At 35.4% G+C, this 19,011-nt stretch overlaps 1 protein-coding gene across 4 annotated transcripts in view; it reads left to right on the plus strand.

The window, feature by feature from the left end:
• The window catches only part of STXBP5L (syntaxin binding protein 5L), a 379,510-nt gene that overhangs the window by 150,153 nt on the left and 210,346 nt on the right, over positions 1-19,011 (plus strand). For all 4 annotated transcript variants that reach the window (XM_049877576.1, XM_049877583.1, XM_049877594.1 and 1 more), the window contains one exon: positions 15,874-15,957. In XM_049877576.1, coding sequence (XP_049733533.1) covers positions 15,874-15,957 — 84 coding nt within the window. The remainder of the gene's footprint in view (positions 1-15,873; positions 15,958-19,011) is intronic.

The raw sequence follows: 19,011 nt of genomic DNA on the forward strand, positions 1-19,011 counted from the left end.
GGCCATTTCAAATTGGACAATCATATATTATGCTGGGAATGACAACTCCAAGAGGAATGGTGTTCCATTCCTCGTCAAAAAGAACGTTTCAAGATCTATCCTGAAGTACAATGCTGTCAGTGATAGGATAATATCCATACGCCTACAAGGAAGACCAGTTAATACGACTATTACTCAAATTTACGCACCAACCACTAAGGCCAAAGATGAAGAAATAGAAGATTTTTGTCAGCTGCTGAAGTCTGAAATTGATCGAACATGCAATCAAGATGCATTGATAATTACTGGCGATTGGAATGTGAAAGTTGGAAACAAAGAAGAAGGATCAGTAATTGGAAAATATGGCCTTGGTGATAGAAACAATGCCGGAGATCGAATGATAGAATTTTGCAAGACCAACGACTTCTTCATTGCAAATACCTTCTTTCACCAACATAAACGGCAACTGTACACACGGACCTCCCCAGATGGATCACACAGAAATCAAACTGACTGCATCTGTGGAAAGAGACGATGGTAAGGCTCAATATCATCAGTCAGAACAAGGCCAGGGGCCGACCGTGGAACACACCATCAATTGCTCATATGCAAGTTCAGGCTGAAATTAAAGAAAATCAGAGCAAGTCCACGAGAGCCAAAATATGACCTTGAGTATATCCCACCTGAATTTAAAGACCACCTGAAGAATAGATTTGACGCATTGAACGCTAGTGACCGAAGACCAGACGAGTTGTGGAATGACATCAAGGACATCATCCATGAAGAAAGCAAGAGGCCACTGAAAAGACAGGAAAGAAAGAAAAGACCAAGATGGATGTCAGAGGAGACTCTGAAACTTGCTCTTGAGCGTCAAGCAGCTAGAGCAAAAGGAAGAATTGATGAAGTAAAAGAACTGAACAGAAGATTTCAAAGGGCGTCTCGAGAAGACAAAGTATTATAATGACATGTGCAAAGAGCTGGAGATGGAAAACCAAAAGGGAAGAACATGCTTGGCATTTCTCAAGCTGAAAGAACTGAAGAAAAAATTCAGTCCTCGAGTTGCAATAGTGAAGGATTCCATGGGGAAAATATTAAATGATGTAGGAAGCATCAAAAGAAGATGGAAGGAATACACAGAGTCATTATACCAAAAAGAATTAGTCACTCTTCAACCATTTCAAGAGGTGGCATATGATCAGGAACTGATGGTACTGAAGGAAGAAGTCCAAGGTGCTCTGAAGGCATTGGCGAAAAACAAGGCTCCAGGAATTGATGGAATATCAATTGAGATGTTCCAACAAACAGATGCAGCGCTGGAGGTGCTCACTCGTCTATGCCAAGAAATATGGAAGACAGCTTCCTGGCCAACTGACTGGAAGAGATCCATATTTATGCCTATTCCCAAGAAAGGTGATCCAACCGAATGTGGATATTATAGAACAATATCATTAATATCGTACGCAAGCAAAATTCTGCTGAAGATCATTCAAAAACAGCTATAGCAGTATATCGACAGGGAACTGCCAGAAATTCAGGCTGGTTTCAGAAGAGGATGTGGAACCAGGGATATCATTGCTGATGTCAGATGGATCCTGGCTGAAAGCAGAGAATACCAGAAGGATGTTTACCTGTGTTTTATTGACTATGCAGAGGCATTTGACTGTGTGGATCATAACAAACTATGGATAACACTGTGAAGAATGGGAATTCCAGAACAGTTAATTGTGCTCATGAGGAACCTTTCCATAGATCAAGAGGCAGTTGTTCGGACAGAACAAGGGGGTACTGATTGGTTTAAAGTCAGGAAACTTGTGCGTCAGAGTTGTATTCTTTCACCATACCTATTTAATCTGTATGCTGAACAAATAACACGAAAAGCTGGACTTATGAAGAAGAATGGGGCATCAAGATTGGAGGAAGGCTCATTAACAACCTGTGTTATGCAGATGACACAACCTTGCTGCTGAATGTAAAGAGGAGTTGAAGCACTTACTAATGAAGAGCAAAGACCACAGCCTTCAGTATGGATTATACCTCAACATAAAGAAAACAAAAATCCTTACAACTGACCCAAGCCATGGTATTTTCAATTGCATCATATGCATGTGAAAGCTGGACAATGAATAAGGAAGACCGAAGAAGAGTTGACACCTTTGAATTGTGGTGTTGGTGAAGAATATTGAATATACCACGAGCTGCCAAAAGAACGAACAAATCTGTCTTAGAAGAAGTACAACCAGAATGCTCCTTAGAAGCAAGGATGGCAAGACTGCATCTTACATATTTTGGACATGTCAGGAAGGGTCAGTCCCTGGAGAAGGACATCATGCTTGGCAGAGTGCAGGGTCAGCGGAAAAGAGGAAAACCCTCAACGAGGTGGATTGACACAGTGGCTGCAACAATGAGCTCAAGCATAACAACGATTGTAAGGATGACCCAGGACCGGGCAGTGTTTTGTTGTGTTGTGCATAGGGTCGCTATGAGTCGGAACCGACTAGACGGCACCTAACAACAACAACAACAATTTTTGAGATGGCCTCTATATTCAGGTGGGATGTATTCAGGTTCATGCTTTGGCTTTCATGGGCTTGCTTTGATTTTCTTCAGTTTCAACTTGAACTTGCATATGAATGATTGATGGTTTGTTCTACAGTTGGCCCCTGGGTTTGTCTTGACTGATAACACTGAACCTCTCCATTATCTCTTTCCACAGATACAGTTGATTTGATTCCTGTGTAATCCATTTGGTGAGGTCCACATATACAGTTGTCATTTGTTGACAAAAAATATTATGATGAATAAGTCATTGGTCTTCCAGAATGCTATCATGCCATCATGCCATCTTCAGCATCATTCCTTTCACGAAGACCATATTTCCCAAGTACTTTTCTTTCTTCTTTGTTTCCACAGTTCATGTTTCAATACATCTTGATTGCACATCTAATCAATTCCAGATTGTAGCATTTCATAAATATCTTCATTTTCTTTATCTTTGGCACTTGTGCTTGGTTTGTAAATTTGAATGATAATCGTGTTAACTAGTCTTCCTTGTAGGCATGTGGATACTAACCTATCACTGACAGCACTGTACTTCAGGATAGATCTTGAAATGTTCTTTTTGATGATGTATGCAGCACAGTTCATCTTCAGTTTGTTGTGCCTGGCGTAGAACCCATTACTGTCAAGTTGATTCCAACTCACAGTGATCCTGCAGGAGATAGTGGAGTTGCCCCAAAGGTTTCCAAGGAGCGGCTGGTGGATTCGAACTTCTGACCTTTTGTTTGGCAGCTGAACACTTAACCACTGTGCCACCAGGACATATAATTGTCAGATTCAAAATGGCCAATACCAGTCCATTTCAGCTTGCCAGTGTCTGGGATATCAATCTTGAAGTGTGCCTTGAGATTGTTGATGACTTCCAATTTTCCTTGATTCATCCTTCATGCGTTTCACATTCCAATTACTAATGAATGTTTGCATCTGTTACTTCTCACTTTGAGTCATGCCATATCAGGTAATGAATATCCCTAAAGCTTTACTCCGTACACCTCATTAAGGTTGACTCTACTTTGAGGAGGAAGCTCTTCCCTAGTCATATTTTGAATGCCTCCGAATCTGAGAGGCTCATCTTCTAGTGCTGTCTGGATAGTATTCTATTACTATCCAGAAGGTTTTCATTGGCTAGCTTTCAGAAGTAGATCACCAGGCCTTCCTTCCTAGTCTGTCTTAGTCCGAAAGCTCTGCTGAAACCTGTCCACCATGGGTGACCCCGCTGGTATTTGAGATACCGTTAGCATAGCTTCTAGCATCACAGCAACACACAAGCCACCACAGTATAGCAAACTGAAAGACAAGTATTGTTATATTTATCTGTGATTGTACTGATAGCACATTTTACCAACTACAATAACTTTATAAAAGTCTTGATATCTGGTAAGTTATTCCTATTTCCCCTCCTTCCCTTTCTCCTTCTTCTTTGCTATTTCTGATCCTTTTGTTCTTCTGTGCGAATTTTAGGATCTGCTCATCAAACTGTATGTAAAACTCTGTTGGGATTTTTGTTTGAAAATTGAACTTACAGATTGGAAAAAAATTACATCTTTAAGATATAGATATGTTTAAGAACATATCAGTCTATTTTTGTCTTCTTTTATGTTTTTCTATACAATTTTATAACTTTTTTCTCAAAAGTCTTACATAACTTGTTAGCTTAATTCTAAGTACCTTATCAATTTCATTGCTACTTTGAATTAACCTTGTTAAAATCAGTTTCATGTGGATTATTGTTAATGTATAAAATATTATTGATTTTTTAACATTTCATATTCAGCTACATCACTGTATATTTCATATTTAATAGCATCTGTAAATTCTCTGAAGTATTCTATATATAAAAGCATAGCAAATGTAGACAAATTTTGTTTCTTCCTTCCCAATATTTATCCATATGTATTTCTCTTATCTTGTTTTGTTGGATAGGGCCCCAGGGCAATATTGAATAGAAATGGTTTTAGTGGACACTTTCTTTTGTTTCCAGCTTCAAAAGAGATGTCTTCAAGATTTCAACATTACGTAAAATGTTTGCTGCAGGTCTTTGATTGATTGCTTTTATGAAGTTAAAAATTTTCCACCTATTTCTAGTACTTAAGAGTTTTAAATTATGAATGGTGTTGAATTTTATTGAGCTTTTTTTTTTTTTTAGAATCTAGGTGATAATTTATGTTGAAATGTATTATTAGATTTTCTAACTTCAAACATTTTTGCATTTCTGGGATAAACTCAACTTGGAAGGGGAATGCTTCCCTTGGAGGTTAGTTGGTGCAGTGAAAGAAGGAACAAACTATTGAAGTTGAGGTTCTTACAGAAATAAGATAATATCATAGAATCAGAAGATAGACCACTCATTCCTTCCCTTAAGACATCATTTACTAAAGAAACTTTACATTAGTCTATCAGATAGAAGAGGGTGCCCTTAAACTAAGGGATGCCTGTACTGGACACATTGTATGCACCTTCTCAGATCCTTTCAGCCTTGTTTGTCTCTTGAACCCTTGGCTGCTCGCTTCACCTCCAGTTTGGCAGTGTTAACCAACTTCACACAACACTGCTTTCTGAAAGTTGACTGGCTATGCCCAGAGTTGTTGATTCCTTCTTTGAGTTCTAGATTCAGAAGATATGCCACACTATAACATATGAGATCTGGTTTCCCTAACAGCTGTGAAAGGGCTCAGATGACTCAGCTCTGAAGTGAGAGGATGGGGATGTTAACTTCCCATGGAGAAAACTTTGACCAATAGCAGGCGAGAAATAAGAAAGAAATTCTCTCTTCCTTCCTCCCTCTGGTTGGGCTATTCTGAGTCATGGTTTATCCACAGGGAGCGTTACAGACATTCTGCAAGGCCAAGCATATACTGGCTAAAAAAAAAAAAAAAAAAAAAAAATTTTTTTTTTTTTTTTAAGTGACTGGCTGTGTCATTTCTGTTTCTTCTCATGAAATAGTGGTTAATGTGGTAATGAATGTTTACGGGTGGTAATGAATCATCTTGCATTTCCTTCTTTGCTTCACATCACTTTTCTTTGATTCTTGCCGTCATGAGATTTTACTTCTTCATAAAACATTAGCGCTTAAGCTTGTCTTCAGGCTGTTTTTATAGAACCTTAGTTTAGGCAGTAGTTATTAGAATAGTTCTAGATCAAGAATTGGAAACTGTAAACTTCTGGCTTAAAGAGAGTAGCTGCTGGAATGTTCTCTTGTTGGAGGGAGCTGTTGAAGCCTTCTTGAGGTTCCCAGGGAGCAAATGGGAAGAGGTGGAGCCAACATGGTGCTATAGACAGAAACACCATGTTGTCCCTCGGCAGCAAAGACCCAAAAAACTAAGTAAAACAGATACAAACATCAATCCTGGAACCCTAGGTGCCAAATGAAGGAATAAAGAACTTGATCAAGCATAGAATGGAATAAGAAACTGACAGAGATCAGAGAATGAGGAGAGCTATGGAGTAGAGGTCCCATACCAGCTAATATGGCCAGATTCGCCATCTTGAGCTATAGTCACCAAAGAACTCAGACAGGGAGTACAGGATGGCAACTTCACAGAGGTCCCAATAGGAGACAGAGCACCAGGTAACCAAGGATACAAGTTTTCCCACCCCACATCCTTCTTCCCTCTATGAGGTGTCCACCACTTGCCAATGGGCCACAGTCGCTTAGCCAGAGAGATACCAGCTCCCTGCTGCCCGGATTTGCCATCCTGGACCTCAGCTTCCAAGGACTGTGGACAGTGAGTATGGGAAGGCAACTCCATGGAGCTCCCAGCAGGAGACAGAGCACCCAGTAACCAGGATACACACTTTCCCACGCCCCATCCATCTCCCCTCTGTGCACCCTCTGCTGCTTGCTAATGGGCCACAGTTGCTCAGCTGGAGAGATGCTAGCTCACTGCCACACCATAGCTGAGTGATCGGCCCTGCCCACCTGGACAGCACTGTGAGAAGTAACGTGCCCACTGACAAGCAAGCAATAAAACATACCCAGCCCTCCTGCTCAGACATAACCAAATAAAACAAAACAGAATGAAACAATCAAATCTACAATCAGTAAATGAAGAAAATAATTCCTGAATGTCCCAGAGATAGCAGACAATATCAAAACATATTAAAAAACAGGAGAGAATGACTCCAGAAAGTGACCTAAATAAAACACCAGATGACCTTCTGCCAGAAGAAGAGGTACTGGAATTACCTGATAGGGAATTCAGAAATCTAATATTCAGGGTTCTCCAACAGATGAATGAAAATGCAGGCAAAAATAAGGAGAGAATAGACAAAATCATAGAAAATACAGACAAAATATGGACAAAGCAATGGAAGAAATCAGGAAAATAATACAGGAACAAAATGTCCGAATAAATAAACAACTAGAAATCATACAAAAACAGCAACTAGAAATCCAAAAGATAAACAACAAGATTTCAGAAATAGTGCCGTGGAAGGTTTTAGGAGCGAATTTGAAACAATAGAAGACAGGAACAGTGAAATTGAAGACAAATCCTTGAATACCAGTTTGAGGAAAAATCAGAGAAAAGAGTGTAGAAAAACAAAGAAACCCTGAGAACGATGTAGGATACAATCAAAAACAAAAATGTGTGTATGGTTTGAGTTCCAGAACAGGGGCAGAAAACAGAGACTTGCTGACAGAAAACCTCCCTAATATCATGAAAGATGAAAAGCCAACCATCCCAGAGGATCAACGAACCCCATATTGTACATACCCCCAAAAGAAAACACTAAGATGCATCATAATCACGCTCACTAAAACCAAACACAAAGAATCCTGAAAGCAGCTTGAGAAAAAGGAAAAGTCACATGCAAAGGGGAAGCAGTAAGACTGCTCTGATTACTTAGCAGAAACCATGTAGGTAGGAAGGCAACGAGATGGCGTATATACAATCTTGTGAGGAAGAAAACTGCCAACCAAGAAAAATATATTCTGCAAAACTCTCGCTCAAATATGATGGCGAAATTAGGACATTTTCAGATGAACAGAAATTAAGGGAATATGTAAAAAAACAAACCAAACTTACAAGAATTATTAAAGGAAGTCTTCGGTTAGAGAACCAACAACATCAGACAACAACCTGAACCTAACACATAAAATAGCATAAGCCAGATAGCAACCCAGATGATGATCTCTCAAGGATAAAATAAAACTAAAAAATTACAGCAGGGAACCAGAGAGGTCAACCTGTAAATGACAACAGTGTCAGAATGATAAAAGAGGGAATAAACAGTGTAGGTATAGGACTTTCAAATGGAGAGGAAGTCAAGGCATTATCAAGTAATAAAGACTGGTTTAAACTTAGGAAGATGGGTAAATTTCAAGGTAACCACAAAGAAAGTTAACAAACCTACTCATCAAAATAATGAAGAAAAACATAAAGTCTCAGTAAACACAAAATCTACAAAAACAAAAGAAACGAAAAACAATACAAAAACAGAAGGAATTCACAGAAGATAAGAGGAACAAAGAAAACATCAGTATGACAAAAAAACGCATTGCAAAATGACAGCAATAAACTCATACCTATGAGTCAGAATCAACTCCATGGCAATTGGTTTAGTTTTTTCTTTTGGTTTACTGATAATTACACTGATAGCAGATGATATCAAAACATTTAAAAAAAAAAAGAGGAGAGGATGACTGCAGAAAGCAACCTAAATAAAACACCCATAAAGAGACAGAGAGTGACAGAATAGATGAAAAACAAACAAAGAAAAAAAAAACAGGACCCATCAATATGCTGTCTACAAGAGACACACCTTAGAAACAAAGACAAAAATTTATTAAAAATCTAAGGATGGAAAAAATATATCAAGCAAACAGCTACTTAAAAGAAAAAAGAGCAGGGGTGGCAATACTACTCTCAGATAAAACAGACTTTAAAACAAAAGCTACCATAAAAGACAAAGAAGGGCATCATATAATGATTAAAAGGCCAATCCACCGTGAAGACATAACCATAATAAATATCTATATATCTATGGACCCAATGTCAGGGCTCTAGAATACATAAACTCTAGTAGCACTGAAAAGAGAAGTTGATAGTTCCACAATAATAGAGGAGACTTGAACACACCACTCTTGGTAAAGGACAGTACATCTAGAAAGAAACTCAACAAAGATACAGAATATCTAAAGGACACAATCAACCAACTTGACCTCATACATATATGAGAACTCTCCACCCAACAGCTGGAAAGTACACATTCTTTTCTAATGCACATGGAACCTTTTCCAGAATAGACTACATATCAGGCCAAAAAGCAACCCTCAACAAAATCCAAAACATTGGGATGATACAAAGTATCTTTTCTGATCACAACAGTATCAAAGTAGAAATTAATAACAAGAAGAACAAGAGAAAAAAAATCAAATGCATGGGCACTGAATGCTACCCTGCTTAAAAACCATTGGATAATAGAAGAAATCAAAGATGGAATCAAAAAATTCCTAGAATCAAATGAAAATGAAAACACATCATACCAGAACCTTTGGGACACAGCAAAGGCAGGGCTCAGAGGTCAATTTACAGCAATAGATGCACACATCAAAAAGGAAGAAAGGGACAAAATCAAAACATTAGCTACACAACTCAAATAGAAAGAGAACAGCAAAAGAAGTGCACAACCATCAGAAGAAAGGAAATAATAAAGATCAGAGCAGAAATAAATGAAATAGAAAATAGAAAAACAACTGAAAGAATCAACAAAACCAAAAGTTGGTTCTTTTGAAAGGATCAACAAAATTGACAAACCATTAGCCAAATTGACAAAAGAAAAACAGAGGATGCAAATAACCCAAATAAGAAATGAAATGGGGGGCATTACAGTACACTTGACTGAAATAAAAAGGATCATAACAGAGTACTACAAAAAACTAGACTCCAACAAATTTGAAAACCTGGAGGAAATGGACAAATTTCTAGAGACACACTACCTACACAAACTAACACAAACTGAAATTGAAAAACCAAACAGACCCTTAACAAGAGAAGGGATTGAAAAGGTAATAAGTAAATTCCCCAAAACAACAACAACATAAAATCCTGATCAGATGGCTTCGCTGGAGAATTCTACCAAACGTTCAGAGAAGAACTTAAACCAGTACTACTCAAACTACTTCAGAACATAGAAATGGAAGGGATGCTTCCGAATTCACTCTATGAAGCCAGGATAACGCTGATACCACAAAACCAGGCAAAGACACCACAAAAAAAGAAAATTGCAGACCAATATTCCTTGAATATAGATGCAAAAATTCTCAACAAAATTCTAGCCAATAGAATGCAGCATCATGTAAAAACTATATATATATATATATATATATATATATATATATATATATATATATATATCTCCCAACCAAGTGGGATTCATAACAAGTATGCCAGGATGTTTCAACATTAGATAGGCAATCAATGTAATCCACCACATAAATAAAATAAAATAAATTACATGATCACCTCAATCGATGAAGAAAAGGTATTTGACAAAGTCCAACACCTATTCCTGATAAAAACTCTCAATAAAATAGGTATAGAAGGAAAATCCTCTACATAATAAAGGGCATCTATATGAAAACCAACAGCCAACATCAGTCTTAATGGAGAGAGGCTGAAAACATTCCCTTGAGAACAGGACCAAGACAAGGATGGCCTTTATCACCACTCCTACTTAACATTGTACTGGAAGTCCTAGCTAGAGCAGTAAGGCAAGAAAAAGAAAAAAGGTCATCCTAACTGGTAAGGAAGAAGTAAAACTGCCCCAATTTGTGGATGATATGAAACTATACATAGAAAACCCAAAAGACTCCACGAAAAAAACTACTGGAACTAAGGAAAGATTCAGTAGAGTGGCATGTTACAAGATAAACATACAAAAATTATTTGGATTCATATACACCAATAAAGAGAAAAATGAAAAGGAAAACAATGTCATTTATAATAGCCCCTAAAAACAAAAATACTTAGGAATAAATCTAACCAGGGATGTAAAAGACCTGTACAAAGAAAACTACAAAACACAACTGCCAGAAACCAAAAGAGACCTATGTAAATGGAAAAACATACCATGCTCTTGGATGGGTAGACTCAACATTGTGAAAATGTCAATTCTATCCAACCCACAAAAAAGCAGTCTACAAATACAATGCAATCCGGATCCAAATACCAACAGCATTCTTTAATGAGCTGGAAAAACTAATCATTAATTTTATGTGGAAAGGGAAGAGGCCCCGAATAAGTGAAGCACTACTGAAGAAGAAGAAAGTAGAGGGACTAGCACTACCTGACCTCAGAACCTATTATACAGCTATGGTAGTTAAAACAGCCTGGTATTGGTACACTGACAGATGCGTTGACCAATGGAACAGATTTGAGAACCCAGGTATAAATCATCAAATAAGGAAAAGACAGTCTTTTCAACAAATGATGCTGGCAAAATTGGATGTCCATCTGCAAAAAAATGAAACAGGACCTATACCTCACACCATACACAAAAATTAATTCAAAATGGATCAAAGACCTAAATATAAAGCCGAAAACTATAAAGATCATAGAAGAAAAAAATAGGATCAACACTAGTGGCCCTAATATATGGTATTAACAGGAGACAAACCATAACACACAAACTCCAGACGATAAGCTAGATAACAGGGATCTTCTAAAAATTAAACATTTATGCTTATCAAAAGACTTCACCAAAAGGATAAAAAGAGAACTTACAGACTGGGAAAAAATGAGATTCTAAAGATTTTGTAATGGAAATAGAGTCAATCCAGTAGATGTAACAGTCCTAAATTTGTATACATATTATAACATAGCTTTATATGGTACATGCTGTGATCACTTTGCTCAGTATCATGCTAACTGAAACTTGCACATATCAGAACCATGTTTTCCATGATGTGTTCATGTTCATGTGTGTGTAATTTGACAGGACTAAAATGAGTCAGAGATGACTTGACAGCAATGGGTTTTTTTTTTTTTAAAGTATATAAAGCAAATTTGACCAAAAAGGAAAAATAGTCAAATCCACAATTAGCATTGAATATTTTAACACATTTCTCTTTAGTCACTGAGAGAACAAGCAAACAAATAGTGAGAATAACGAAAATTTGAACATGATTAACTAAGTTAACCTAATTGAAAATTAACATACATAGTATGTTACACCCCATACCTGCAGACTACATGTTATTTTCAAGTGCATATTGAGTATTTACCAAAATTGTCCATCTGTTGAACCATAAAGCATGTCTCAATAAATTCCAGAAGGTTAAAATAATACATAATATATTCTGTATCCACAGGAGAGCTTAGCAAGGCATCAGTAAGAAAAAGATAAATAGGAATTCCCCCAAATGCTTAGTAATCAGCACTACACTTCTGAATAACTTATGTATGTCAAAGAAGAAATCAGTATAGAAATGAAAATATATTTTAAACTAAATTACAATGGAAATATGGTATGTCAGTACTTATGGAATATAGCTAAAGCTGTGCTTAGAGGGAAATTTATAGCTTTCATTGCATTTATCAAAAGGTTTATTAAAGCTGAAAATCAATGATATTAGTGTCCAACTCAGGAAAATATAAAAATACTGAATTAAACCAGAGAAAGTAGAATAAAGTTAATAAAAGAGAGCAGAAGTTAAATGATTTAGGAAACAAAAATGTAGTGCATTAGCAAGAACAAAAATCAATCCTTTGAAAATACTAATAAAATTGGCATATTTCTAGCAAGTGTGATCAAGAATAAAAGACGGCACAAAGAATCACAATCAATTTGAATTCATCCCAGGAGTGCAAAGTTGGTTTAACTTTTTAAAATCAATCAGTATATTCACTACTAACATAATACAGGAGAAAAATATGAATGTAAAGGTAGATAGATTAAGGAGCATTTGATAAAATTTTACTCCCATTCTTGATAAATAAAAATACCTTGGTACAATAAGTACGAAAAGGAACTTCGTTAGTATGAGCTTCCTTAATTTACACAGAAGTATGAAAATATTCTATTTAATGGTAAATTAATGGAAGTTTTGCTTTTGTGTTAAGAGACAAAGATGCCTACTATAGACTGCCTTCTAAAGTTAAACATGCTCATACTTTATGGATCAGTATATAACTGATAGAAACGCGGACATGTGTTCACCAAAAGACGTGTACAAGTTTGTTCATATATATATATATGTATGTGTATATGCATATGTGTATGTAAATGTATAAAATGCATAATTCCATTGATATAAAATTAAAAAAAAAAAGCAGTAACCTAGAGTATTAGAAGTCAGTATGAGGGCTATAGTTAAAGAAGAGAATGAGGATATTGACGGCATAGGGTATAAAATAGGCTTCTGAGTTGCTTGTATTGTGTTTCTTGACCTGGTTAGTGGTTTTATGGGTATGTTCACTTCATCATAATTCATTGACTACACATCTGTAATTTGTATACTTTTTCTGTGTGTGCTAAAACTTCAGTGAAATGTTTACCAAAGAACACTTATTCCTGATAAAAGAAATTTGTAATTATTAATTTATGCTCATTTAACACGATTTAAATATAAGTAACTCTCCAGAAACTGGGATCTTATTTAATCTTATTGTCACTAAAGTCAGGAAGAAGGCAAAAATGCTCACACTGTCTACTATTTGTAACCCTATGGGATATTTTAGCCACTGCAATTAGACAAGCACAAACAATTAGAGGCATAAAAACTGGAAAGGAAGAAGTAAAACCATCTGTATTTTAGATTATATGATAATATACCTGGAACACCTAAGAAAATCAAAGTGAATACAAACAGTAAAAAAATTTAGAAGATAGCATACTAAAATCCAAGTATAGAAACAGTACCTTCTTAGAAAACATAATGAAGAGATCCCATATAAATAGCAACAAAAAAGTCAAAATAATTAGCTATAAAATTAAGAAGGAAACCTATATAGGGAAAACTTTCAAACGTCCTGAAATATATACAAGCATGCTTAAATAAATGACTCATTTTAAATTATTTTCCTTCTATTTTCTGAGGTTTATTTTTTTTTTCCTAAGCTTTTAAAGTCAAATGCTTAGATCATCAAGTAATTTTTAAGTTTTTCTTCTTTTCATATGTATTTAAAAAACTGTAAATTTTCCTCTGGAGGAAGATTCACCTGTATCCCACAAGTTTCAGTATGAAGCATTTTTGTTTAGTTCTATTTTATACATTTCATAATGATTTCTTGTTTGATCTTTAATTATTTAGAAGTATGTTTTTTAGTTTCTAAAATATTTTCATAATATATTTCTAATTTTATTGCAGTGTTATTAGGAGACATATCTATGATTTTGGTTCTTTGATATTTAGTAATTAATGTTTTTCAAATATTTATTTTGTACAGACACTTATCCAGGTGTAGGGAATATAAAAAAAATATAGTAGTGAACAAATAACTTCTTTGCCTTCATGGCACTTAGGTTCGATTTGAAACAGATTTTTAAAAACTATATGTTATCTATATATGTATAAAATGATAAATACTGGTAAGAAACATAAATAAGATGAAGGGGATAGAAAATGACAGGCTTATCTGGAGGGGTGCTTTTTTAGACAAGGTGGTCAGTGAAATCTTGGTGTCAGTTTATATCTGAGTGAATATCTGAAAGTGAGGGAGTAAGCCTTGGAAATGTCAAGGGTGCTTCTAATGCATTTTCATGTGACCTATGTCATAACACTATATAATTATCTCAATAATTCATGACATTTTGAGGTTCAGTATTTTATAGTTTGTGATTTAGTGGGGCTATTGCCAGAAATGTTTTAGAACACAGCAACTTTTATTTTTCAGAGGTTTTACTTTGAAAAAATATAGTAGTGTTTTAAAATATGATTTTATTACATCCTGGGGCTCAGAATTTGAAAGGATATAATACTAATTTTCTTGCTTTCATTAGGTTTTCCAAACCTTTTAAACTTACAAATCTCTTTCTCATAGTCTCACAGACTTCATAGTAATTGGTTTTATTGTTTCCTCATTTTTTCTAGCTTATAAAAATAATTGATTTGCAGTTAAAACAGATATATTACTATAGTGTTTATAGCTTTATGAAAATTAATTTTAAGGAATGTTAAATGTATATTTAATTTTGAATTTAGCTAGTCATATATGCCATTTACTTTATTTTAAATTAGTATGAAAGAAGCTGGAAATTTTTTGAGAAATCATTTTTAAAATATATTGTGTTTGGTTTAATTGCCAAACATTTAAATTTATGTGATAGCTTTATGACTTGGTATTTGAAATTCTTTGTATTTTCTGTTAAAACTACTGGTTGGTTTATTTTTATTATTTTTTGTGCCCCATTATAAAATGATGAGGAAGGTCATAAGGTCTCAGGATGCTGTAAGTTATAATCACCACCATATTTTCTGTTTTTAACCTGTTTCGAGGGGATTACTGAAAACATCTTTATGCACTATGTAAGAATTTTCATCAGAGGACTACTACTAATGGGTTTCAAGAAAATCATCTTCAGGCAAATGCACAGGAAATATTACCGTTATTTTAATATTGGCCTATTTTTATCCTTCTTCCTTTTAACTAATTATAGATTAAATTTAACAAAATACAGCTATAAATAATAACTCAAGATTATATAATAGTAAAAGTCTTCAGCATGGCCTGCAGTATTTAGCTGAGTGACTGAGTCTTGAATGTGGTCATCTTATAATTGCTATCTGTTCTCAAATTCTTCTACTTTAAAAATAATATGTTTTTTTGTTATCTTTTGTATTAATTAAAAAATAGAGTAGAAAATGAATATCAATTATTAAAAATTATTAATAATTTTTAATAATATGAATCTCTAGAATACCTTTGTGAACTTTTGAGGGTTCATAAACAGTTTGAAATTCTGAATTAAGTCAAGGAGAAAATAGGATTTGACATATAGAAATTTGAAGCCAAATTTGTGGCCACATTTTTCAAGGGCCTAGGACTTAATGTCATCTACATTGTGTGTTACTCTTATCCCATTTTGCCTTACTATTGTCTATACAATTTTTCTTTTGCTCTGATTTTTGTACTTATTTTTATACTGTGCCATATGTATTTATATATTTGCTCAAATCCTCTTTGGAATCAGGCAGAGACTATTGGTAAATGTTCATATTGAAGCAGAATTTATTTGCCAAATTTTTTTAACTTAGCAAACCTATATTTAGGGTCTAGGAAAACTGGTATTCTAAATAGAGCCGTATTATGTAGTATGATTTAACATTAACATTTATTTGAAATTAACTAAAATTAATGTTAGAATTAAGAAAATTATTGTTCTCATGTTTTCCAGCTGCTAATTGGTTATGAAAATGGTACTGTAGTACTCTGGGACTTGAAATCTAAAAGGGCAGAACTGCGAGTTTATTATGATGAGGTAAGTGATTTCTATTGAAATATTTGAAAAAGATGTGACCTTCTGCCTGTTTTTCACCTTTATGCTTTGTAATTTACCAATATTTCGTTATTGTATAACTGCCTAGTTGTGATCCAAAGTTTTACACTTCCTTTCGGTATTTGCACAAGTTTCAAGTCTGGGTTATTCTCCTTGAGTTGGAATTCTGCCTTGATTGACTGTTTCCGGGCTCTGCTTGGCATTTTATGTACTTTGGTTCCTGTTACCTATACTGCATCCCTAAATTTATCTCAGTTCCTTTTTCTTCCTGTGAGCTCTGTGCTTTTGTCTTGCCTCACTGGTCTTAAACTCTCTAAAGACACTATTCACAGCTTCCTTAGAAAATTCATCTCCTGCGGTAGAAAGGTTAAGTGGTCAGTTCGAAAGGCCTTATCTTCTAATTCTTTCCTTCTTAGAATAGAGATTTTATAAATAGTAATACCTAATTAGTGTCAGTTAGATCTTGAAGTAAGTTTTATTGTACATAACTGAGACTTGATTATGTTTTCACTTAGAGGAAACAGTGAGATCTCATCTGTCAAGGAATAGTCTCTGAGATGACATTCAGTTGTTCAGAGATTGATTCCATGCCATTAATCATATCCCCTTCAGAAGAGGCTAAAGTGAAAACAGTGAGGCTGGAGGCAAAAGGAGAGAAAGGGGAATTACCTCTTGTAGCTTTGGAGATAAGCATGATTATTTATGCTCCCAATTAAATTTAAAAAATGGTAGGATTGGAGAGAGATAGGAGGAAAATACAGTTTAAAAACCTCTGTTCCGTAACACTCGTGCTAATGTGGGTAGAGTGCCAGAGCATTTAAGGCAGCACTGACATAAATAGGAAAAAAAAAAAAAAACATTTCTTTTAGAATACTTCTTCATGGAATAGAATGGAAAATGTCACCAAACGAACTCCTAGTTATCCTGGGATACTCTGTGTGCACCTTTCCATTCCTTCACAGTAGTTAAATTTTTTAGTCTTGATGCTTAGTTATAAGCCTTCAGATACCTCATAAACTGCGCGATTCATTTTTTAGTGGTTCTGGCAAACTAAGATTTTCCTTATATGCAAGATAGTTTTCATAATGGTAAAGAGTTCAAAAATAAGTGATAAAGTAGCTGAATAATTTGACCATGATTGGTGAAAAATAATCTGGCAAGTGATGTCATACGATTGTGTCCTTTATGATGAACTTCTAGGGCATCTTGAATCATAAAGAAGGTACTAGGGAAGCAGCCAGTATTTTCTTTTTGTTCAATATGCAAAGTATGTATATATAAAGATGGGGTATGGAGAGTGCTCCCTTTCTCAAGATCAGAAGCTAGATAAGAGCTCAAATATGATGTGTTTACCCAGATGAGCTGAGAGTTGTTGTTGTTGTGTGCTGTCAAGTCGATACTGACTCATAGCAATCCTACAGGACATAGTAGAACTGCCCAAGGGTTTCCAAGGCTTTAATCTTTACAGAAACAGATGGCTACATCTTTCTCTTGCAGAGCCACTGGTGGGTTCAAACTGCCAACCTTTGGGTTAGCAGCGAGCACTGAGTGCACATTCTTGAACTGAGAATACCAAAAAAAAAACCCAAACCCATTGCCGTTGAGTCATTCCAACTAATAGCTACCCTACAGGACAGAGTAGAACTGCCCCATAGCACTTTCAAGGAGAGCCTGGTGGATTCAAACTGCTGACCTTTTGGTTAGGAGCAGTAGCACTTAACCACTACACCACCACTGTTTCCTGAACTGAGAATAAAACCAAACCAAATACATTGCTGTTGAGTCAGTTCACTCATAGCAACCCTATAGGACAGGGTAGAACGGCCCCATAGAGTTTCCAAGGAGTGGCTGGTGGATTCAGACGACTGACATTTTGGTTAGCACCCCAGCTTCCTAACCATTATGCCACCAGGGCTTCTGAGAATAGACCAACTAAAAAGGAAACCCAGAGGGAAATGATGAATCAGCAAGTTTTCCTGTAGCCATAAAAATTATGAAAGACCTCTAACCTTAGAAAGTGAGTAAAAGTAATTTTGCAATGAAATGTTTAAATAAGGATTAGTCATTGAAGCCTTTGTGGTGCAGTGGTTAAGAACTCGGCTGCTAACCAAAAGGTCAGCAGTTGAAGCCACTAGCTGCTTCTTGAAAACCCTATGGGACAGTTCTACTCAGTCTTATAGGGTTGCTATGAGTTGGAATCAACTCCACGGCAACAGGTTTGGTTTTAAGTTAATCATTAGAGTACCTCATTATACCTACTTTATACCTAGAAATAATTTTAAATATTGATTTATATGATAATATGTATACATGTATACATCTGTCATCCACTTAATGCATAATTATATATCCTGTCATTTTAATAGAATATTAATATACTTTTAAACTTTCCTCAGCACTTCTCATATCTAGAAACCATCCCATTTACCTGTCTGAGATAGTTTCTCATAAGTCACGAATGATCTCTTCATTACCGTACGTAGTGATCCCTTCTTAGTCTTAAAGTTCCTCACTACCCCTGTGGCTTTACATTAGTCCCTCCCTCTTAAAATGCTTTCTTCCCTTGTCTATCTCTTTTGACTTCATTGTTCATTCCTTCTTCCTCAATCACTGGGTGTTTCTTTAGCTCTTCTTATAATTATAGATACTCTTCAGGGGGCTATGTCTTCAGTCTCTTTTCTTACATCCTCCAATTTACATTTATGTTCTTATCCTCACCCTTAATTTCAAAAATTACATTTATGCTAATAAATGTAAAATCCATATATCTCTAGTCCCTACCTCTCTCCTGAGCTCTATATCCAGATGTCTAGCAATCTATTAGATAAGTTCAAATAAACTCCCAATTGGCCCTGAATTTATATTTAAAAGATCCGAACCTCTTTCTGTATTCTCTTTTTCAGTTTTAAAATTTTGATTAGCTAATTCAGTTTAGGATCCCCAGTCATATTTGACTCTTCTTCATATACTATATGCAAACAGTTTTACAGTCTTGATCTATCTTTATATTGTCTCTCATTTATTCCTTCTTTTGTA

Source organism: Elephas maximus, chromosome 1, assembly GCF_024166365.1.
Source record: "Elephas maximus indicus isolate mEleMax1 chromosome 1, mEleMax1 primary haplotype, whole genome shotgun sequence".
Lineage (NCBI taxonomy): Eukaryota > Metazoa > Chordata > Mammalia > Proboscidea > Elephantidae > Elephas > Elephas maximus.